At 53.0% G+C, this 23,733-nt stretch overlaps 2 protein-coding genes across 18 annotated transcripts in view; both read left to right on the top strand.

Annotated features, from left to right (window-relative positions):
• The window catches only part of GARNL3 (GTPase activating Rap/RanGAP domain like 3), a 598,754-nt gene that overhangs the window by 387,345 nt on the left and 187,676 nt on the right, over nucleotides 1–23,733 (top strand). The window lies entirely within an intron of this gene.
• The window catches only part of RALGPS1 (Ral GEF with PH domain and SH3 binding motif 1), a 309,219-nt gene that overhangs the window by 271,387 nt on the left and 14,099 nt on the right, over nucleotides 1–23,733 (top strand). For 10 of the 17 annotated variants that reach the window (XM_050760032.1, XM_050760030.1, XM_050760034.1 and 7 more), the window contains 3 exons: nucleotides 8,286–8,412; nucleotides 10,000–10,157; nucleotides 12,521–12,572. In XM_050760032.1, coding sequence (XP_050615989.1) covers nucleotides 8,286–8,412; nucleotides 10,000–10,157; nucleotides 12,521–12,572 — 337 coding nt within the window. The other 7 variants (XM_050760039.1, XM_050760038.1, XM_050760036.1 and 4 more) reach the window with 3 other exon arrangements.

Raw genomic sequence — 23,733 nt, 5'->3', positions numbered from 1 at the left:
TCTGAGGCCAGGCATGCCTCCCAGGGCCATCCATAGCCGAAAGAAGAGGGGGCAGATCCAGGCCTAGTCCTGCAGGGAGAGTCAAGAATTGAATGGAAGAGACCAAGGGCAAGTCCAGTGGGTTTGGGAGAGACTGAGCATGGGAATCGGAGCTAGAGGCAGGAAGCACATGGAGACAGATGGGAAAAGGAGTCAGGCAAGAGTGAACAGGAAGGGCCAAAAGAAGTTACCAGAAGAGACTTGGAGCTTCCAACTGTGTGACTGCAGAGTGCCTCTGAGCCTTCCTTTAAAATGGCGGTGATAAAAGTTACTAACCTCATAGGAGTCAAAGAACAGGACTTTGAAGTGTTTACTCAAGTCTGGCACACAGTGCATAATAGATGCTAATTCCCATCACCTTCCTTTCCTCAAGGGTAGTAACTGGGTCTTACCCACTACAGACTTCCTGGAGGAAGTGTCTCCTGTTTACTAGATCACTTCAGATATGGCCACCGTGTTCCTCCCTCCTCGTGTTCTGACCAGCACCTGACCTCTGAACAGTTAGCCTTCCTCCCCAGCCACCACAAGAGTGCCGCACACCTGGGATCAAGTCCTGCCTCCAGCGTGTTGTAGCTCTGTAAGCCCCACTTTCGGATCTGTAAAATGGGGCTACTAAGAGTTTCCACCTCAAGTGTTGTGGCACAGGTACAGAGCACGGCGCCGGGTGCATCTCATTAGGTTGTAATTGTCATCATGATTGTTACTACCACAACACCAGGTAGCCTTGGAGTCCACTCCAAACCACAAGGGAGGAGCAATGCAATTTGACCTTCAGAAAACACTTTTCTGAGTCAGGGTGGGAGCCAGAGTGACTCAGGCAGTGAGACTGTAATCCCTTGCACACGGCTGCTGATAAACAAGGCAAGATCCACCCTCTACATGGATTCGTTTCTTGAGCAATATGTGCAAAACCAAAACAAAGCAGGATGGTTTTCATTCTTCCTTTTCCTCTCTGGGACAACTGCACGAGATGTTTCTTTCGGAACAGAGCCTGCCTGCATTGCAGCGCTTCGAGCAGAGTTTCTTCCCCGGGCTGCACAGCCGCATCACCTGGAGAGCTTTGGCTGACGGCAATGCCCAGACCCACCTGTGGCCCACAAAATCAGTCTCCAGGGGTGGGCCCAAGAAACTCCATTTCTAACACTCTCTCCAGATGGTTCTGATACATTCTTTGGTTAAGAATTAGAGCCTCTTTTTTTTTTTTTTTTTTTTTTTTTTTTTGAGATGGAGTCTCACTTTGTTACCCAGGCTGGAGTGCAGTGGCGCAATCTCAGCTCACTGCAACCTCCATCTCCCGGGTTCAGGTGATTCTCCTGCCTCAGCCTTCTGAGTAGCTGGGACTATAGGCGTGTGCCACCATGCCTGGCTGATTTTTTGTATTTTTTAGTAGAGACGGTTTCGCCATATTGACCAGGCTGGTCTTGAACTCCTGACCTCGTGATCCTCCCAAGCCTCAGAGAAGCTGATGACCACATGGAATCCCTTGCCAGGAAAATGCACACATACAAAAGCTTAGCTGCACTTTCAGTCCTCTGTACACCTCAAAGGCCTTCCATACACCTCTCCTGGGTTTGTGAAGTCTCGGCCAAGAACCTTTGCTTTAGAGTCACACCTCTCCAGTTCCATTATTGTGGCTTGGTCTGTCAGATCCTGTTCTTGAGATGCCATCTGAAAAGCAGGAACTGGGGCCTCAGAGAGCCTCCCCTCTCTCCTGCCATCAAGCTAATTTATTTAGGCAGCTGCGCCAAGAGTCAGTGTCGGGTGGTGGGGTCTCTTTGTTAAGGTTCTTTGAACTGCAGCAACAAAGACAGACTGGCTGACTTCAACCAAAAGAAGAACCATTGGGTTGGGTGCAGTGGCTCATGCCTGCAATTCCGGCTGGGAGCCTGAGATCAGTGGATCACTTGAGGCCAGGAGCTTGAGACCAGCCTGGCCAACAGGGTCTCAAAACCTCGTCTCTACTAAAGAAACCTGTCTCTACTAAAAATACAAAAAAAAAAAAAAAAAAAAAAAATTTAGTCAGGCATTGTGGCGTTTGCCTGTAATCCCAGCTACTTGGGAGGTTAAGGCATGAGAGTCACTTGAATGCAGGAGGTGGAGGTTGCAGAGAGCCAAGATGGCACCACTGCACTCCAGCCTGGGTGACAGAGCAAGACTGTCTCCAAAAAAAAAAAAAAAAAAAGGAACCATTGGCTCACAGAAACCAAGGAGGGCTGAACAGCCAGGCCAGGGATACACTGGGTGTCAGGAACAACTGAAACAGACCTCTCTTCCACCTTGCTTTGTGGCCTCACTCAGTGAGGTTACTTTCCTTTTCTGTCACCACAGATCAGATTCCCTCACCACAAGCAGGGAAACATGGCCATCCTTATTTCTCATTCATCAAACAGAGATTGTCCTCTAATGCTTTCTAGGCTCAAATCCAAAAGTCCTGGGGAGGGTGTCCACTCGTAGACCCATCAGCTGGGGCCACAGGCAAGGCCGCTTTGGACTGGCATTGCCTCCCCTGTCTACATCAGTGGGAGGAGAATGTGCTTCCTGAGAAGGTGCCTGGCAGGTGGTCCCAGGTGTCTGCTCCATGCACTCACAAGGCCTAGACTTGAACCTAACCCCATCGCCAGCCAGGTCCTAGACACATGCTTGATGCCTACCCACTGAGCTTCTACTACTCTACTTGCAAGTTGAAGCTAATAATATAGACCTCAGAGGAGTGCTGTGTGGACTAAATGTGAAGGCACTACAGGGTCAAGGCAAACACAGATGACACACTCAAGTTGGGTGGTTGGAAGAGAGTTTCAGAATGGGGTATTTACAAAGATGTGGGCAGAGTATGGGGACCCCAAAGGACAGCTCAGTACCCCAGGGTTAGAAACAGACTGCCACCTCTCAGGAGTGACTCCGCCGGGAGGGAGCCAGAGGAGGCAGTGCCCCAGCCTGCTCCCCATCAGCCTAAGCCAGTGAGGAGCCAGAGGGAGCCAGGGAGCCCACTGACCTAGCCCCATGTGCAGCCCGCTGGTCCATGGCACAGGGTGGAGAAGGGTGGAGGACAAATCTGGACGGGCAGATGGAGATTCCAGCACAGCACCTGGCACAGAGTAGGTGACCACTATTTTTAAAGTAGTCTCACTTTAAATAATGAAATAGTTAATGCATAGGGAATACCCATTGTCCCCACCATCCGTATTTAGCAGCAGTTAACATTTTGCCAGGTTCACCACATATTTCTTTAAGTAATAATACTACAGATGGAGGGAAGGCCCCTTACCCCCATCCTGCATCATTTCCCTTTCCTCCTTACAGGTAACTGCTGTGCTGATTTGCATTATTCTTGTGCAGGTTTTGCGTTTTACTGCATACTTATGTGTAAACATATATACTGTTGTTTTGTGTGTTTTAAAAATTTGACCTGCCGGGCGCGGTGGCTCACGCCTGTAATCCCAGCGCTTTGGGAGGCCGAGGCGGGCGGATCACAAGGTCAGGAGATCGAGACCACGGTGAAACCCCGTCTCTACTAAAAATACAAAAAATTAGCCGGGCGCGGTTGTGGGCGCCTGTAGTCCCAGCTACTCGGAGGCTGAGGCAGGAGAATGGCGTGAACCCGGGAGGCGGAGCTTGCAGTGAGCCGAGATCGCGCCACTGCACTCCAGCCTGGGGGACACAGCGAGACTCCGTCTCAAAAAAAAAAAAAAAAAAATTTGACCTAAGTGGCATAATGCCATAAACATTATTTTACAACTTACTCTCTCTACTTAACATAAGTTTTGGGGTTTGTTTGTTTGTTTGTTTGTTTTTTGAGACAAGGTCTCACTCAGTTGTCCAGGCTGGAGTGCAGTGGCATGTTATCAGCTCACTTCAACCTCCACCTCCTGGGTTCAAGCAGTCCTCCCACCTCAGCCTCCTGAGTAGCTGCGACTGCAGGTGCACACCACCATACTGGGCTAGGTTTTGTATTTTTTTTTTAGAGATGGGATTTCACTATATTGCCCAAGCTGAAACTTAAGTTTTTACGATTTATCTATATTGATACCTGTAGATGCAGTGTCGTCTTCTCTTTGTAAAATTTGTTGACTAAATAAACCACAGCTCATGTATCTATTTCCCTACTGATGGGCATGTAGCTTGTTTCAGCTTTTTTGCAATGACGCACAATGCCACCTTGAGCATCCTCATATATGTGGCTCCCCATGTATATATGCAAGAGTTTCTCTAGAGTAAAAACCTAAATTAGAATCACCAGGTATAAAAGGCGGGGAATCTTCCTTTATTCAGCATTGCTCATTGCTTTCCAAATATTTTACCTGCATATAAGCCCCAAACTAGAGTTCCTGTTACTCCACCTCTGCCAATGCAATACATTGTCAAGCTAAATTTTTTATTGTTTTTTACCATCTGTTGGAATAAATAGATACCTCCTTTTGCTCTCATTTGCATTTCCATTATTACCAGTGGGGTTAAGCGTCTTTCCTTATTGTTACTGGCCATTTGGAGATTCTGTTCCTTGGATATGCCTTTCATATCTTTTGCTTGTTCTCTCTGTGTGGTTTGCCCATTCTTAAAGATATTTGAAGTTCTCTGTATATCTGAAAGCTAATCCTGTGTTGGTTTAGGGGTGACACATACCTTCTCCCACACTATGACTCACCTTTTAACACTGATTTTGATGTCATTTTTGGTTGGTTGTTTTGGTACAGACATTTAAATGTTGTCAGATTTATTCACCTTTTCCTTTAGGATTTGTGTTTTTTCTTTCTTCCCTTTCTGCAAGATTATAATGGTTGTCTCCTATTTTTTTCCCAGTAGTTTTGCGTTTCACATTTGTCACATTAATCCACTTGCTTAACATAAGGCAGGACTCTAATTTTGTCTTTTTCCGCATGAAACCCAGTGGTTTTGCCCCCATCCTGAAAAGTTCCTCCTTTCCCCACTGACTGGTAATGCCACCACCATCAGGAAGCAGGTCGGGCTCTCAGTTTGTAGTCACTGAACTGTGTCTGCATCCATGCCTCGTACCACACTGTTTAAGTACTACTGCTTTAGGTTTTGTTCTGCCATCCAGTAGGGCAAGTCTTGCACTGTTTTTCTTCAGAATAGTCTTGGCTACTTTATTCCTTTTCTTTTGCATCAGGATTTTTTTTTTTTTTTTTTTTCTTTGAGATGGAGTCTCACTCTGTCGCCCAGGCTGGAGTGCAGTGGCGTGATATGGGCTCACTGCAATCTCCACCTCCCGGATTCACGCCATTCTCCTACCTCAGCCTCCCAAGTAGCTGGGACTACAGGCACCCACCACCATGCCCGGCTAATTTTTTTATTTCTAGTAGAGACAGAGTTTCACCATGTTAGCCAGGATGGTCTTGATCTCCTGACCTCGTGATCTGCCCATCTTGGCCTCCCAAAGTGTTGGGATTACAGGCATGAGCCACTGTGCCTGGCCTCCATCGGGATTTTAAGATTGGCCTAAATGGCCAGGTCAGGAAGAACTTTGAACACCATGTCATGGATGGTTTCAAGCAAGGCGGTGACATGGTCAGCTTCACGTTTTTCAAATACTTGTGAAGCTGTGCTTGGGTTAGATTTTAGAAGATCAGACTGGAGGCAGGAAGACAATAAAATATGGGGGCCCAGACCAGTCAGTGACAAGAGAAGTGGGCAGGGAGGGGCTGTGCAGAGTCTGGAGGCCCTGGTGCCTGTGCAGCAAGTGAGGAGGGAAGGGAGGAGAGAAGAGGCACGTTGCCGTGTGGGGGGAGCCGAGGGCAGGCTCCCATCCCAGGCCAGGCGACTGGGTAACACACAATGCCTCCAGCCGAGGCTGGAAACAGAAGAAGGAGTTGCAGGCTCAGCCTCAGCTGTTCTGCACTTGGTGCATCTTAAGAAAGGGCAGATGGAGGGATAGTGCCAAGAGGTGGATATATGGGTCTCAGGCTCAGAAAAGAGGACTGGGCCAGGCCTGGTGGCACCGTCCTGTGGTCCCAGCTACTCAGGAGGCTGAGGTGAGAGGGTTGCTTGAGCCGGTGAGCCGGGGAGGTTGAGGCTGCGGTGAGCCGTCATAGCGTTACTGCACTCCAATCTGGGTGACAGGGCCAAACCCCCTCTCAAAAAAAAAAAAAAAAAAAGAAGAAGAAGAAGAAAAGAGGACTGTAGTCAAGATTTAAGAGTCATCGGCTATCCAATCAAATAAAAAACAGGAGCTGAAGAGGGAAGCCTGTGTAGACAACTCCAGCATGAAGGGTGTTAGAGGAGGAGGAGGAGCTCATAGAGGAGGTGGTGACAGAGACTGAAGAGGCACAGGGAGAAGCAGGAGAGTGTGGCATAGCGCCCGCCAAGGAAGGAGGGCATGTTGAGAAGGAGTGACCCCAAGCACCAGGTACTAAGGGCTCTGGGAGATGCTGACAAGCCTTCATTGGTTTGGCAAGAAGGAGGTCAGTGGACGTGTCATTAGGTACAGAAGTCAGAGCTGAGTGACTAGAGGAGCGCAGACCTCCATTTGCTGGGAAAAGACCCAGTGAAGGACCTTGGCTCACAGAAAAAGAGAGACTAGAGCTTGCCTATAGGCTGGGGGAAGGAGTCAGAGAGAGAAGGGGAAAGTGAGGCAGTGAATTCTCAGAGGAGATGGGTAGGACCTGAGAGAAGAGATGGGCCCCGGCCTGGCAGGAAGGCCAGTGTGAATGGAGGTGTGCGTGGCCACTGCAAGGGTGGCTGTGAGAGAGGTCCCACCTGACAACCAGTGTTGTCACTGAAGTAAAGAGTGGCAGCATTGGAAAGGTTTGGGGTCTTGGAGTTGCCTGGGGGCACTAAGGAAAGAAGTGACATGTTGGAATGTTATTGAGAATCAGAAAATTGGCTAAGGCCTAATAAAGGGATTGGTGGGGGCAGATGAAGGAGAAGGTGCCTGTGCAGAGTGGGGTTGGGAAGGAGAAGGGACGGCAGAGGAGGCAATTCATGGGAAGTGAGCACTCAGCTGGCAGCAACCACCCCTGGTGCCTGGCCCAGATAGCCAGAGCTAGGCGAGCCTTTGGAGTCACCTCCCTTAAAGATCTCCCTTCGCAAGCCAGACAAACTAAAGAGTGCCACGGTGGCCAGGGTCACATTCCTCCAGACATAGCTGAAGATGTGGCCAGCATGAAGGATTCGGCCTCAGTCTTTGTGTATTGAGTGCAGTGAGGTTTGCACCCCCTAACTCCCTGGCTCTGGTGACCTGTTAGCCCCATGACTGGGTTGAGAAGGACATGGTAATAATTACCATAATAAATTAAGTATGAGGGCTAAAAACTATGAAAGTCTGCGAACATTACCTCATGGACTTCTTCTGACCACCTGCAAGGTGAGTTGAATCATTCCCACTTTTCAGATGAGGAAACTGAGGCTCAAGGAATAAGTTCAGTAACCTATCCATGGCCCCAGGTAGCACATGAAAGACCTAAGATCTGAACCCTATCTGTCTAGCTGTGCTCTTGCCCCTTTGTTTTTAATGAGTACACAGAGACCAGAAAGTAGCTGTATAAGAGCTCAGGGGTAAGGAAATGGACTTGGTGTTAGAAGACACACTTTTTTTTTTTTTTTTTTTTTTTTTTTTGAGACGGAGTCTCACTCTGTCGCCCAGGCTGGAGTGCAGTGGCACCATCTCGGCTCACTGCAACCTCCACCTCCCGGGTTCAAGTGATTCTTCTGCCTCAGCCTCCCGTGTAGCTGGGATTACAGGTGTGCGCCACCAAACCTGGCTGATGTTTGTATTTTTAGTAGAGACGAGGTTTCACCATGTTGGCCAGGCTGGTTTCGAACACCTGACCTCAGGTGGTCTGCCTGCCTTGGCCTCCCAAATTGCTGGGATTGCAGGCATGAGCCACCACACCCGGCCTAGAAGACACACTTTGAAGTCTCACCTCTGTTCACCAGCTGGGTGTCCTTGGATAAGTCATGCCATGGGGAAGCAGGGCCAAGACTAGGCTGCTTATCCCCATGTCCATCCATGGTGCCCTCCCTTTGGCCAGGGGGTGCCATGCACAGCAGGACGTTGACCATCCTGAGAGTTGGTTGTCAGCCTTGGGAGTCAATTACTGTATGGAGAGTGAAGGATCGATATCTAATGAGTAAGAAGCTACAGGGCTCCTATGAACCTTGCCCCATCTGTGACAGCTGGGCCAGTTGCCGTACTCCAAACCGGGGACCGCCTCCACACCCCAACCCAGCCTGCGCAGCCCCTCACCCTCCCATCATAACCCCTGTTGTTGCTCTCTCTGCTCTGTTTGCAGGTCCCTCTGCTGGCTCTGGTTCTGCGAGGTTCAGCCGGAGGCCCACCTGTCCTGATACGTCTGTTGCTGGCAGCCTCCCCACACCTCCAGTCCCCAGACACAGGAAGAGCCACAGCTTAGGCAACAAGTGGGTGACTGAGCAAGCCCTCCCCCCGGGCTTCAGACCGTCCTGCACGTGGGCCTGGGCACAGTGCAGGGAAACACTTGCTGACTGGGTCCCTCCCCTGCCCTGTTCTGGGAGTTGCTGATGAGAGCCCTTGGAATCCTGGCCAGTGCACTTTCCTGAGGCTGGTGTGAGCTTGGGAAGAGCTGAGGGGCACTGTGGCAGCACTGACTCCACACCGCTGACAGGTGTCTCAGGCTCAGCAGCTGATGGAGGAAGGGTGCAGGGAAGGGCAGGGAAGTAGCAGTGACATTCCAGAGAATTTGCCCAAGCCCAGTTAATGACTCATGGAAAAACCCCAAAGTCCAGTGGACACCAGTGATTGTCATCCAGGGCGGTGTTCAGTTTCTCATGGTATCTGCCTACAGAGCAGTGAACCTGCTGGCTCATCAGCCCTGTGGGGCCCAATAGCTGGGGGACATGCGTGAATCCTCGGCATGGCTGGGGCAACTGTGCCTGTGTCTCCAGGGCATTAGGCAGAGGCTTCCGAACAGATGAGTCCCTTCCTTCCTTCCTTTCTTCCTTCCTTTCCTCCCTTCTTCCCTCCCTCCCTCCCTTCCTCCTTCCTTCCTTTCCTTCCTTCTTCCCTCCCTCCCTCCCTTCCTCCTTCCTTCCTTTCCTTCCTTCTTCCCTCCCTCCCTCCCTCCCTTCCTCCTTCCTTCCTTTCCTCCCTTCTTCCCTCCCTCCCTCCCTTCCTCCTTCCTTCCTTTCCTCCCTTCTTCCCTCCCTCCCTCCCTTCCTCCTTCCTTCCTTTCCTCCCTTCTTCCCTCCCTCCCTCCCTTCCTCCTTCCTTCCTTTCCTTCCTTCTTCCCTCCCTCCCTCCCTTCCTCCTTCCTTCCTTTCCTTCCTTCTTCCCTCCCTCCCTCCCTTCCTCCTTCCCTACCTACCTATCTATCTACCTACCTACCTACCTACCTACCTATCTACCACTTCCAAGGCACAAGCCTCAGCCCAGCCCAGGCAGGTCCTGGAGGAGCTCCAAGGCTGGAGGAGAAAGAGTTGCTCTCTGAGTGTTAAGCAGCCCTCTGTGCTAGACACTCTGCACATGCCTGTCAAGCATGATCTCCCTGAGTCCCCACATGCAGGCCTCTGAGGTGGGTGCTATTATTACATATTTTGAGAATGAGTCTAATGAGGTTCAACAAGGTGAAGTTCCTTGCAATGGTGGAAAAACATCGGAGCAAGGGCCTGGACCAGGTGCGTGTGACTCCAGGAGCAGACATCCTGGCCACAGGCCCACTGCCACTCACCTGTGCGGCCTCATCACTCAGAAGCAGCATCTGCTCACTCGAGCCTCATAGCCACCTGGGAGACAGGCAGGGCAAGTATCGTTATCCCCATTGGATGGATGGAGAAACTGAGGCTCAGAGAAAGGATGTGACTTGCCCAAGGTCATGGCATGAGAGAGGACAGAGCCTGGGCTACACCATGGCTCTGGGTGGAGGCCTTTTTCCTGCAGCTGCACCATCTGCTCTGGCCCCCAGGCAGGTGTAACCACTGTCACTCCATAGATAAGGAGCTTTGCCTTCTTTCTTCCTTTCCGTTTTCCAGTATGATGTGTCAGTTGAGTGTAGTTGAGAGTAAAAGTGCGACATTCCCATCGGAGAAAGCAAGGCACCTACTGGACGACAGTGTCCTTGAGTCCCGCAGCCCCCGAAGGGGCCTGGCCCTGACCTCCTCCTCTGCTGTCACCAATGGACTCTCCCTAGGTAAGCGTCTCCGGCCTGCACATGATAGGCTGGTGGGCTGTAGGCCCAGTGTGTGCTCCGTGTCTGTCTCTGTGTCACTGTGCCATGCCCAGTGGCGCTATCATTCTGGGGGACCCAGTGGCCCCTCACCTCCCTACAGAGGTGGCTGCCTGCAGGAACCACCCAGAGCCAGGGAAACCCTTATCTCCTAGCCTCGTGGGCTTCATGAAGAGCCCTGGATCTGTCGTCATCCTGCTGGTGGCATGGCAGGCAGGTAGAAAAAGCAGCCAAACCCTTTCCTGAGACCAGCTGCTACTGGCTGGCAACTCCCTAGACCAGACTGGACCACAGTCAGGCTTCTGTCCCTAAGGGATCATGACCCACAGGGCCCTGCAGGGCAAAGCAGGAGAGGCTGCCAGGGAGGGTAGCTGGGTGGCTACAGGGTTCTCACTGCGTACTTGTCTTCACAATGGGAGCTAGAAGGAGGGAGGATGAAAAGCTGATGTTCAGGGATGAAATTGCATCACTGAGTGTCAGCCAGACATGGTGCTATGGCAACAGAAGAGACAGAAATTGTGCTGCTGAGGCTGGGATAGGAAGAACTTGACATTAGGACTCAGGCTGGTGTTGAGCTCTGGTTGTAGGTCCGTACCCCTGCAGTGCCCAGGTCAGCTGAGACAGGTGGGCACCATCCTGTTAATACTGCCATCAGGCCAGTGCTCTCTCTGGTGCCCGTTGCCTTTCAGTGTGCCTATGCCTTTGTGGTCTGTGTGTCTGTGTGTCTGTCAGCTTCCCTTAGCAGGGAGTCCTCCCACAGCTGGTGGTTAGACCAGTTGCCGAGCTGGGAGTTGATTTTGTGAGGACTGCAGGGCAGAGGGCCCAGGGCAGGGGGCGGGAGGGGACAGGAGAAACAGGCAGGAATCACTCCCACGTCCCTGTGAAAGCAAGTCAGTCTCAGAGGGCGTGGGCAATATGAGTCCAGGGGTCGCCGTCTCCCACGCCCTGGAATTCTGACAAGCATGTTCTGTGTCTGCCTCTGTCCTCAGAGGAGGTCATCCTGTTTGGAGCCAATCAGGGTTATACGACGGCTCTGGACAATGTGTCCAGGGTTCTGAGGTGCGCCTTGGGAGAAGAGTTCCAGGTCATGCGTGGGGAAAGGCTGGGCTGAGCAAAGGTGTGCAGATTTCTTCCCAGAGATGCGGCTGTGCTGGTGGGTGGGAGGAGTCCTCTAAGAAGGCATCAGAGTCCACACTGTCCACATTCTTTGGTCATGGGACCCTCTTCCTTGGAATGGGACTGGGTTCTGAGGAATGCCCTCTGGGGAATGCCGGCCCAACAGCACTCAGCAGAACAGCTGTTTTATGTCCAGAAAACTTTCTGAGCTGTGTCTGAGTCCAGGCCTTGCTCTTCCTGAGACAGAAAACGGAGTCAGATGCAGAGCTGTCCAGCGTCCAGACAGGAGATCACAAGGTTGTTTGGTTCCCGGCTCCTCAAGTTGGGGAATTGAAACTGGTTTTCTGTTTGGGGCCAAAAGCCCTGATTAAGTGGCCATGTGTGCATGTGCCCTGTTGGGAGCTGGGCTGGTCCTCCCCTCTGTGATGAGGGCCATTACTCAGACAGATGCCAAGGGGCCTGGGATCCCCTCCCTCCTGCTTTCCCAGTGCTCGGCCTCGGTGCTCTTTCAGGCAAAGAGCACTGAACCTCAGAGCCTCTGAGGTCTGAGAGACAGTCCAGAAGCATTGCGCGTGGATGCTTGGGTGACAGGAGAAAGTCTCTCCTTCAAGAGGGCTTAGAGAGCCTGGGAGAAGCAGAGTCACCCATTCAGCCCAGAGGGACAGGCCTGAAGGAGAAATAGGTAGCAAAACGGTGGGACCCAGCCCCTCTCTGTGACCCCACTGGCCAGGGGTGTGCAGGGGCTCTCCCTTGAGGCTTCTGTCTAATGCCAGGTACCTGCGCTGTGACCAGCGTCTAGTCAAGCCCTGACCCTTGTGGAAGAGGAAGAGGTGCTCATTTGGCCTCACCAGGTGAGGCCTGTTCTAGCCCTGGCTTCATGTGGGCCAGAAGGGAGGCAGTGGTGGAGCCAGGTCAGGCCCAGAAGAAAGCCTGAAGACCCAGACCCCAGCGGGCCAGTGGGCAGTTAGCTGCGGCCCTCGGGGGCAGTGGGAAGGTAGTAGCGGACCTGCCTGGAACAGTGGGATGGGGTGGTTCTTTGACCCTCCCAGAGCAGAGTTAGAACAAGCAGCAGCAAAAACTCGAGTACATCGAGGCTCCCAATGTGCGAAGCAGTTTCTATGGCACTTCTGTGAGCTCAGGGGCCTGACCCGGGAGGACGGGCCCCTCTTCTGTGAGGCCGTTGTGCTCATTGACCTGTGTTCCTTTTCCAGGCAGTAGTGAGAGCTCAGAGTTTAGTGAAGAGATGTCTTCAGGGCTGGAAAGGTGAGTGTGGCCTCAGCATGGCCTCCCTCCCAGGGGCGGTGCTCAGGGCCCAGGGAGCTGAAGACAGGACCCGGGCAGGGACGGGCCCTGCCCCACCCACCCCATGCTGGCCTCGGTGAGGCTGCTCTGTGGCTCCTCCAGCAGCCTGGCCAGGGCAGGGCTGACTAGGAGGGAGGATGGAAGAGTAGGATGGGTGTCGGGGCCCCAGCCCCCATGCTTTGAGCAGCCCCACACCTCCTCTGATCCAGGAGTCTCTTCCTCCGGCACAGCTGCAGGAGGCCTGGGAGTAGATTTGGTCAAAAGTGTGGGTTCTTGAAACCGGAAGCCTAAGAAGTGGCCTGGTCTTGAGATGGGCATGTGGCTCCGCCTGGTGGGGTCTGAGAATATTGCAGCCTAATGGCCTCAGGCCTTGGGTATTTATTGACCCCCCCCACCCTGCTAGGCACTGGTGACAGGGAAGTGGCCACAGCCTCCCTTGAGGATCCCTTGAGGATCCCAAGCTTCGGCTCCTGGGAGAGCCTGTCAGTCAGGGCCCCAGGCCTCCTGCTCAGGAATTCCCATCGCAGAGCTCCATGTACTGGTGTTTTCCTGTGCCAGGAGCCAGGTGATCTCTAGGAAGGCAGGGGACACTGTAAAGGGGGTGCCCCCACAGCCATGGCACCACCAGGGGTGAAGGGCATCATGGCGACTCAGGGTCTGAGGGGAGGCTGGAAGCATCCAGTGACACAGAATGTCCAGGAAAGGCAGGTATGCACCAGTATCCAGGGCCCTGGACGTACACACACACATGCACATGCATACTCACATATACACGCCCTACACACTCACATATACCCATGCACACACTGTACACTTGCACTCACCTACGCATGCAGTCTCACATACACAGGCATACGCTCACACATGAGCTTGTGTACACATTCACATAACCACACTGTCACACATGTACATATGCATGCATGCATGTACACTCTCACACATTTGTGTGCACACACATATACATGTGTGCATAAGCACTCACATGCACACACGCGCACACACACTCCTCCTCTGGCACTGAAGCTTCTCTCCTCAGTCCCCATAATCATAAATTGAGCAGAGAGAAGATAAGTGCTGCCTAGCAACTCCTCCCCGGGCAGAGGGGCTGTCTGCTGCTCAGTGTTCTTGGCTGAGCATGGCCTGTGCCAAGCACTGTCCTGGTGCTTTGCGTGCGTGGATGTACCGAATCCTCAGCACTCCTGCACAACAGCCATTCGTAGTGTCTCCGTTTTATACATGTGGAAAACAAGGCTCAGAGAGGTAAAATGACTTACCTGCTCCACACTCTGGTGTGGACAGAGCTGAGCCACACCCAACAGCCTCCTGACCAGTGAGCCACCTCTTCATCACTGCTCCACAGCTTGGCCAGAGACGGGGACTGCCCCATATTGGTCAGTCCATCTGTCTGCCTGTGAAACCCAAGATGGGGGGTGGTGGGGGAGTGACGATATGCCAGCCCTCAGAGGCTCTCTCTTTTCCCTCCCCACCTATCGGGGTTGCTCAGGCAAATGGGCCAGTAGCTTTCACCCTGGGAGCCACCCCAGCAGTGGGGAGGAGAACCAGACAGGCACAAGGGCAGACTCCAGAACTCTCAGCACCAGTCAGGGGACTCCTGGGGACACCCTGAGGGAGATGGCTTTCAGGCAAGCCAGCACCTCCCCTGGCCTCAGGCCAATGAGAAGACATCACATGGCAATCAGAGGCACAGATCCTGAATAGCAGCTAGACCTGGACCTGCTGTTCAGTCATTCATTCATTCTTTCTTTCTTTCACTCACTCATTCCTTCATTCACTCATTCATTCATTCAGTAGCTATGAAGCAACTGCTCCCTGCCAGACACCACACTAGTTACTGAGGGTGCAGTGGATATAGTTCCTGCTAAGTACTCATGACTGAGATCAGAGCTTCTAGGAAGGAGGATGGTGAGGGAGAATTCCTTGTCCCAGGGAGATGATGCTGTTTGCAATGCTGTCGTGATCACTATAGGCCACAGCATTTCATAGCATTTAGATCACTATCCATCTGAATGTCTAGAATAAGTGATTTGGGGATCTCTTCCAAGCACTGGTCTCATGGCTGGCGCAGATGCCCAGCTCTGCCTCCAGCAGCCTTGAAACAGCCCTGCAGGGAGGATGTCCTGTTTCTCATCCTCTGAGGATGACTTTTGGCCCAGCCCCACCTTGCTGAGGGGAGCAGGAGGCCACCTGCTTTAGAGGATGCCAGTGGGCCTGCGATGTCTCCTCTGTTCAAGACCCGGGCCCCGTGCAGTCCTGATGAGCAGATGCCAGCTGCCCATTGGCCACCGACCTCCCTCTCCACCTGCACTGCCTCTTACATTCCCTGAAATAATCCACACTCGCAAAAGCACAGGAGCATTCTGGACCTTCCTGGAGAGTCCTCGGGAGAGTTGGAGGGGAAGATTTACCTCTTTTTTTTTTTTTTTTTTTTTTTTGAGACGGAGTCTCGCTCTGTTGCTCAGGCTGGAGTACAGTGGCTGGATCTCAGCTCACTGCAAGCTCCGCCTCCCGGGTTCACGCCATTCTCCTGCCTCAGCCTCCCGAGTAGCTGGGACTACAGCCGCCCGCCACCTCGCCCGGCTAGTTTTTTGTATTTTTTAGTAGAGACGGGGTTTCACCGTGTTAGCCAGGATGGTCTCGATCTCCTGACCTCGTGATCCGCCCGTCTCGGCCTCCCAAAGTGCTGGGATTACAGGCTTGAGCCACCGCGCCCAGCCGGAAGATTTACCTCTTGTAGCTTGAAAATCTTCATTGCCTGTGGCTCTTTTCTTTCAGTTACTCACCTTCATGCTCTTTCCTGGGTCTTCTCTCTTCCTGACCTTCATGGGCCCCATGCTTAGCTCCTCCAGGTCCTCCCTGCACTCCCAGCTCTCCCCTAGGCCAAATCTTCCTACTCTAATGGGGAGCAGACTCCCTCTTCCTCAGAAGACTGAGTGTCAGCCTGCCTGGGCGCAGAGGCCAGCACCTGCCCTGAAAGAGCCTCCCCTCCTTGGAGACCCCACCAGCTGTTCCCTGCAGATGCTGTAAGAACACAGCTTTCTCTGCAGGTCATACTGCTCGAGCAGACAGAGGCTGTGGAGCCAGAGCCAAGGGTGCAGGAGAGGCCTGGGCCCCACTCAGAGAAATGAGGGCGTGAGAGAGGAGAGGAAGAGGCTTGGCCATGGTGGGGGAGACAGCATTTCGCCCCACAGCTCTGAAGCTTCAACAGCTCTGTTGAAGATTGCCACCAGTGCCCTGCCCCTCAGCCCTAGTAATAAGCCTGCCCAAGCTAGGAAGAGAAATAGAGCCAGATACCAAGATGAAAGGCAGGGAGACCCCAGGTCAGTTTCTCCACATCACACACACCTCCGGTGGGTTGAGGGCACACCTTCATCACCAAGAATGCTGCTGTCAGCAGGCAGGCAGGAGTTTCTGTTGTCTGGCCAGGGGTGGGAGGGTGGGATCCTGCATGCCCGTCTGGTGAATTTGCCTTCTCTGAGTTTACACGCATAGATGTCTCCTTTTTGGGTAGTAGCCAGAGTTCAGGCTGCAGATGCCCAGTGGGTCCCCAGAGTGTTCGGCCATAAAGAGCTTCCACACAGGAGCTGGAGCCCACTGAGGCCTGTGGAGCTGCTGTACTGCCCTCGGTGGGCATGGGCCTCTTCCTACTGGACTGTAGAACGAGGGTGCAAGAGCAAAGGGACCCTCTTCTACTCTTCATCCTCCTGTCTCCTCACCCACGTCAGCCTTGGCAAGGTCACAGGGCCTGTGGGGCTGGGGAGGGGCAGTGAGATGCAGGGAGGTGTTCGTTAGTCACTTCTGAGCCCCCAGGCTGCCTTAAAGACCCTCCCCTGCCCTCGGGGCCCAGCATGAGGACAGGAGGGTGGTCCTGTGCCAGGGCCCTCAGGAACCAGAGAGCTACGGGCAGGGGTGGGCCTGCTCTTCTCTGTGACTCCACCTAGTGTCCCTGGTCAGCAGTCTTCCTCACCTCATGCTGGGGAGAGTAGGGGCAAGGAGAGAAGGGGGGCTCCCAGCACACTGCGCTTTCCCAGGGAGGCAGGGAGGTGGCCGCAGGACATTCAGTTACCTGGAGCGGAGGGTTGTGGGCTTGTCAGGACAATCTCCAGCCAACCTCAGGCCCCTCGGAAACCAGCACGGAAGGGAGCGTTTAGTCAGGAGCAGAAGTAACGGAGAACAGATGCCTTTTTCTGCCTGGTTGGGAAAGCAAGTGTTGGCACTAAGATGAAAACAAGAATATCAGCCTACAAGTTAAAGGATTTTAAATGAGGTGTTTTAAAAAAGTCGAACAAAATTGTAGTGGCGGTCATGTATGTATATATGAAAATAGAGTCTCACTCATCCTGAGTATTTCTGGGCTGTACGTTTATTAAGTGAGTTTATTTTCCCTGTATTCTTCAGATTTTCCACGATGGGTAAATGTTTCTTTTCTACCCAGAAAAATGATTAACATATAACTGTACAAAAGAAGACATAATCAGAAATGATTACTGATCAGTTTTTAACAATTGAAATATGAAAGTGCCACAAAGTTGATGATGAAACCTTGGCCACCGTTTCCCCTGGTCGGACTCGCCCGTCTCTGTAGAAGGGCCTTCTCGTGTGAGGCACAGGCTGTAATACAGGTAGTAGGAAGAGTAGAGGATGGGGGGTCCTCGGAAGGCCCAGGGTGAGAGGAGGCCCCTGTAGTGAGAGGGAAGTGAGGCTAGGGCAGGGTTGGGGGGCACAGTGCAAAACCCTCTGAACAAAGCCTGCTCCTCTTCCTGCTCTGGAGGAGGTGAGGGAACGGGTCAGAGCTCAGAGTCTTAAATAAGTCCTGTTAGGGAAGCAGTTGTGCAGGATCCAACAGGGTGACCTGCATCAGGCACCGGGCTCAGAGGTGGTTTCTGGAGGAGGGGATGGTTAAGCAGCAGCCCGGGACATTTAGTGAAGAGGACCCTAGAGTGCCCTCAAGGCGGGACCTGGGACCTGAAGAGGCTGTGGGCTGTGAATCATGCACCAGGCTGGGACAGATGGCCCCGGGCTTGGTGTCTGTAAGAGTCTCGTACAGGAGAGCTGGGCCCCATGGCAGGTCCTGTTCTCTGGAGTTCTCAGTGGACCTCCACAGTGAAAGGCACAGCCAGCCTTGCAGGGGGACCTGAAGTTAGGACCACTGATCCTCCCAGGCCCTTGGGTAGCTCTCAGTATCTCTGAGCCTCCATTCCTCAGCCCTGTGATGAGGCGAGGCGCAGTAAAGATCTAGCATATAGGTGGAGCTGCCACATCTGAGGAACGGATTTAGGGACTTTGTTTTTTAAGACAGGGTCTCCTTCTGTTTTCCAGGCTGGAGTGCAGTGGCACTGCCATAGCTCGCTGCAGCCTTGATCTCCCAGGCTCAAGCGATCCTGCTGTCTCCGCCTCCCAAGTAGCTGGGTAAGGTGCACGCCACCATGCCTGGCTAATTTTTTTATTTTAATTTTCAGTAGAGATGGGGTCTCACTGTATTTCCTAGCTGGTCTCGAGTGATCCTCCCATCCCCACTTCCAAAGTGATGGGATGACAGGCAGGAGCCACTGTGCCCAGCCTGAGTTGGGGACTTTTATGAATTTCCCTCGATAGGTACTACTTCCCACCAAGAAAGCAACCCGGGGGTCTAGGGCTGGGTAGGGGGAAGAAAAATGTCCTCAAATGCAGTTCAGTGATCATGGGAGGGATGGACCGGAATGATGGCAAATTTCTGCCAGCACCTGCTGGCCTCCAGGATGACACTAGACTGTAGGGGGGCCCCTCTAAGAGGTCACTGCAGACAGTTGCCCCCCAGAGTGCTATGGGGTGGTGCTGTAGGGTGTTCAGGGAGTTGGGTGATGCAGCTTCTGCCCATGTGAGGTTTACCTGCTCATTTTAGCTGGTGGGATCATCTGACATCCTTAAGGAGGCACCGGCGAAATGCAGTCATGGTGACAGAGCACCAAGCCTCCTGCCCCAAAAACTGAGTTTTAAAAGACACTTGTTTCCTTCCTTGAGAAGATCAGAGGACCCTGGTAGATGCCCAGGTTTGCCAGGTCACAAGGATGCCCCTCAAACCCCAGACTCTGCAGTATTTTGGGAGAGGCAGGCCAGGCTCTGGAGGCAATCCTGCAGGTGGTGGGTCCCCTTGGCTGCAGCAGACATGCCAGTGGCCATTCTCAGGGTGGCTGCCGCAGAGGACCTCACTGTCCCCCACACCTGGGGCTGAGGCCAGGATCCCAGGCTCTCATTCCTCCCCTGAGTCTGGTTTCCTCGGGTTCATTCTGCTGCCTGGTGCCTGGCTTCAGTGCTCTGTATGCTTGGCCTATCTCTCCTGCATGAGACTCAGAGACACTGAGTCCTGGGCCACCTGTCCCAGCTTGGTGCATGACTCAGAGCCTGCGGCCTCTTCAGGTCCCAGGACCCCCCTCAAGGGATCACTAGGGTTCTCTTCACCAAATATCCTCTGGGCGGCAGCCCAGTTAGACAATTTGCCAGCTTCTGATTTGGGTTTCTCTCCAATATGTGATCTCTTGCCTCACTCCCTTAGCTCCAAACACTAGAGTCTGGCAGTTGAGGCTCCAGCCAGCGGACTGAGAGAAGTCTGCAGAAAGAATAGTGCACAGAGAACCCCTGGCCTCGAGGTTCCAGGGCCTTTTGCTTGACTCTGTTTTCAAGCCCTGCCAGGCAGCTGCTGCTGCTTCATGGGTAGCTGAGAAATCTCTGCCCACAGCTTCTCTGTCCAATAACTACAATTCCTCCAGAGTCAGCACCTAGAAAGCGGGCAGGATGCTCCTTCCATCTTGTGTCCATTCTTCTCTGTGCATATCTGCTTTACCCCTCCCCACTCTCTCTCAGACAAGATTTCTGGACTTCTCAGTGCACAGACGGGAAGATGGATGATACCTCAGAGCTCCCAAGTTTACATGTGATAGTTTCACCCAGCCACTGAGCCTCACTTTCAGCCTCTCAGATCTGGTTCCTAATCACCAGGAGAGAAGATCTGGCTTACCTGGCTTGGATCACTGGTGTTGCCCTGTCCACTCAGCTGTGAGAAGGATGGGGACATACAATACAAACGTGGTTCCTAGGGATCCACTTAGTGAATCAGGGACATTGCCCAGAGAAGAGTGGGTGGCCCGTAGAGAGCAAATGTCCTTCAAAAAGTGCTGCTAGAAGGGACATCCCAGGGCCCAGCAGAATTCAGGGTAGTAGCTTCCTGCCTGAAGATGAGGGTGAAGCATCATAAAGTGGCCAGGATAGGCCATGACCTAATTGGATGGCTTCCCATCCAGGGTCTGCAGGCACAGGTGGACACTGCTGATCAATAGCATCGCCTGGGCCCTTCCACATGTGCACTCCTACCCAGGCTCTGTGGACTTAAGGCTAGGGCTCTGTGTACAGAAGATTAGGGGAAGTATATTAGTCTGTTCTCAGGCTGCTAATAAAGTCATACCCAAGACTAGGTAATTTATAAAGGAAAGAGATTTAACTGACTCACAGTTCAGCATGGCTGGAGAGGCCTCAGGAAACTTACAATCATGATGGAAGGGGAAGCAAACACCTCCTTCACGTGGTGGCAGCAAGGAGAAGTGCCGAGCAAAAGGGGGAAAAGCCCTTTAGAAAACCATCAGATCTTGTGAGAACTCACTATCATGAGAACAGCAGCATGGGGGTAACCACCCCCATGATTCAATTACCTCCCACTGGGTCCCTCCCATGACACGTGGAGATTATGGGGACTACAATTCAAGATGAGATTTGGGTGAGGACACAGCCAAACCATATCAGGGGAGGACCCTACTTCTACTAAGACCAAGATTACCAAGGCCTCAACATAATTATTTTCTGCTCTCCAACCTCCTAGCCCAGAAACAGGGACTTAGGGCTTTCTGAAATGAAATTTCCTGGCTGGGCGCGGTGGCTCAAGCCTGTAATCCCAGCACTTTGGGAGGCCCAGATGGGCGGATCACGAGGTCAGGAGATCGAGACCATCCTGGCTGACATGGTGAAACCCCATCTCTACTAAAAAATACAAAAAACTAGCCGGGCGAGGTGGCGGGCGCCTGTAGTCCCAGCTACTCGGGAGGCTGAGGGAGGAGAATGGCGTAAACCCAGGAGGCGGAGCTTGCAGTGAGCTGAGATCGTGCCACTGCACTCCAGCCTGGGCAACAGAGCAAGACTCCGTCTCAAAAAAAAAAAAAAAAAAAGAAATCCCCAGGATACCTACAACCTAACGTGTACCTAGAAAATGATGGAGTGAAGATGGCCTTTCAGACCTGCTTGACTAGTCTGAATGCTCATGATGCTGTTGGCCCAGGAAGTGCCCTGGCCGCTTCCACCTCAATAGCACCACCCACTCTGCCTCTTCCCAGTGTCATGATCTTGGGCAAGTGACTCCACCTCTCCAAGCATCAGGTTCTTTATCTATAAGGTGGAGATAATAATAGTGCCTGCCTCACAGTGTTATATGAGTAAATGAGATGCTGAGCGAATCCTGCTTAGCACATTGCCTGGCACCCATTGTCTCATCACCACCACCACCACCGTTACCACCATCACCATCCTCATTCCATCCTCCCACTTTCACTGTCACCACCACCACCATCACCATCATCCCGTCATCTCATTGTCCTGTCATTATCATCATCCCATGACCCCATCCTCCTCCTCATCATCACCTTGCACACCCCTTGGGACTGAAGTGTTCTATATTGTTGCCAGTCGATGTCTTCCCCAGACCCAGGTTCCCACAGGCTCCTGGTCTGGGCAAGCCTCAATTGCCTGTTTCAGCCCTCCTTCTGACTCCACCTAAGATCCCTGAGAGGGGACAGTCAAATGGCCTTCCTAGGACACCATGTTCAGCCACAGGTTCTCAGAATGACATTGGGAAAGGTGTCTGTGGTTCTGGGCTATGAGCCCTTACGTCAGTTACCAAAAAAAAAAAAAAAAAAAAAAAAAAGAATCTATGATTTCTGTGGTTCCTCTGATACCACCAGCCAATCATTTTGCATTTTCTGGCCCTGAACATTCAAATAACACATTTTCTCAAAGCAGGGACATTTCCAGACACTTTCAGATTGTCTGGTTCCGGTGGCTGAAGATCCTAGCTGCTCTATGCTGATGCTGGCCTGCCAGGCAGCCAGAGTTGCCCTGCCCAGCAAGGTCCTCCTCCAACTCTGGAGGGCTCACCTAGAGGGAAGGCTGGCCACTTCCACCCCGACTCTGTGTTCCTAAAGGTTGGCCTGGAGAAAGGTCACACTGATGCTGCTCTTCAAGGCCTGGGGTCGCTCCCCCTGGCTCCAGAGAGAGCAGGCTCTGACTTCCACAGCCTGGAGCAGCCACCCTGGCACAGGCCCTCCACTCGCACCAGAAAATGAGCCTTCCTTTGTGAACACTTGAGTCTCTGTCTCTAATGACTGGCCAGCAAGGTGATGCCTCCTTGAGCCTCGGTTTCCTCATCTTAAACTGAGAACAGGGCCCCTCTCACAGAGCTGGGCATGCTCTTGTGTGAAAGCATGTAGTTGGCACGTATGCCGTTGAGAAGAGGCAGCTGCTCTTCAGTGCCAGGCAGCAACTGCCAGGAGACCACTCCACTGGGGCCACCAAGGGACCAGGAGACCTTGGAGGTGGCCCCATCCTGGGAGGTCCCCAAGCCTAAAAATCTTGTGGTCATTCAGTCTCAGACACTGACAAATCCCAGGCAGCGTGAGTGCAGGTGGGGACCCACAAGTAGAGGAGCCTCTGAGAGGAGAATGCCAGCAAGAGCCCACAGTGGCCCAGTCCCTGCGACAGACCCCACCGTGCTGCCGCTGCCACTTCTCCCTCTATCCTGAAAGGCCACAGTGGGCCAGTCCCTGCGACAGACCCCACCATGCTGCCGCTGCCACTTCTCCCTCTATCCTGAGAAGAGAATGCCAGCAAGAGCCGCGGTGGTCTGTCCCTGCGACAGACCCCACCGTGCTGCCGCTGCCACCTCTCCCTCTATCCTGAAAGGCCACAGTGGGCCCAGTCCCTGTGACAGACCCCACCGTGCTGACGCTGCCACCTCTCCCTCTATCCTGAAAGGCCACAGTGGGCCCAGTCCCTGTGACAGACCCCCACTGTGCTGACGCTGATGCCGCTCCCTCTATCCTAAAAGGCCGCATCTCACAGTGTGGTGAGGAACTTGGGCTGCAGAGTCAGACAGTCCTGGGTTCAAGTCCTAGCTTACAAGACTCATGCCTTGGTCAAGTAGGTTCACATCACTGAGCCTCAGTTTCCTCATTGTGGGGAGGGTAAGGGTGCTTTACACAAAGTTTTGGCGACAGTGTGAGTGCACTCGATGAAGTTGCAGGGGCATCAGAGCGTGTGAGCACGTGAGCGCTCGCTACCTAGTGACTGCTTGGTCTGTCGAGAGCCTCCCAGCGACCCCTGGTATCCTCGTGCTCCCCGCCAGTCCACTCCTCACTCCTTTAGGGAGGACATGAGGAAAGGCTGCTTATGAGGCTGGCCTGCTTGGAAGATGCTTGTTTCAAGCTCTGCATCAACAGATGTTAGTTCCTTCAAACATCTGTGAAATACGAAGCCACGCACTGTCTCACGCAAAGGGAGAGAATGACGGGAAGAAAGTAGCCGCGCTGGCCACTGTGCCCTGTCTCAGGTGCTGTGGGAACTGCGGATGGTCCACTGCCATTGCATTCTCCTCAGGTAACAAGGAAAAAGACTCATGAGAAGAAAAGTGGCCAAGGGGCCAGAGGGCCCGGCCCTGGGAAGGTGGACTCCATCCTCAGCTCCCAACAGGTGGCAGCTTAGAGCTGGAATTCAGCTCAGGTGAGGAGGACACGTCCCTGGGTAGCAGACAAAGCCACACAGGATCTCACTGCAGGAAAGTCCATTGTCAGACCCTGCTCAGAAGAAATCCCTGGGTACAGCTGGAAGAAGAGCAGCCCGAGAGGCAGCCGTGGCCAGTTCCCCTGAGCAGTGCTGCTTCTGCACGGGCTTGTGCAGTGACCTGCCGTGCTAGTGCACTCACTTGCGAGGTGCCCAGCATGTGGTGTCGGTAACAGTGAAGTTGGTGACTGTTTGACTTGTCCAGAATGAGAGACTCATGGTTATCTGCATGGGTCACATTCACTCGCTG

Source organism: Macaca thibetana, chromosome 15 (assembly GCF_024542745.1).
Source record: "Macaca thibetana thibetana isolate TM-01 chromosome 15, ASM2454274v1, whole genome shotgun sequence".
NCBI lineage: Eukaryota > Metazoa > Chordata > Mammalia > Primates > Cercopithecidae > Macaca > Macaca thibetana.
The sequence above is the reverse complement of the archived record's forward strand: the minus strand, read 5'-3'. Positions and strand labels throughout refer to the sequence as shown.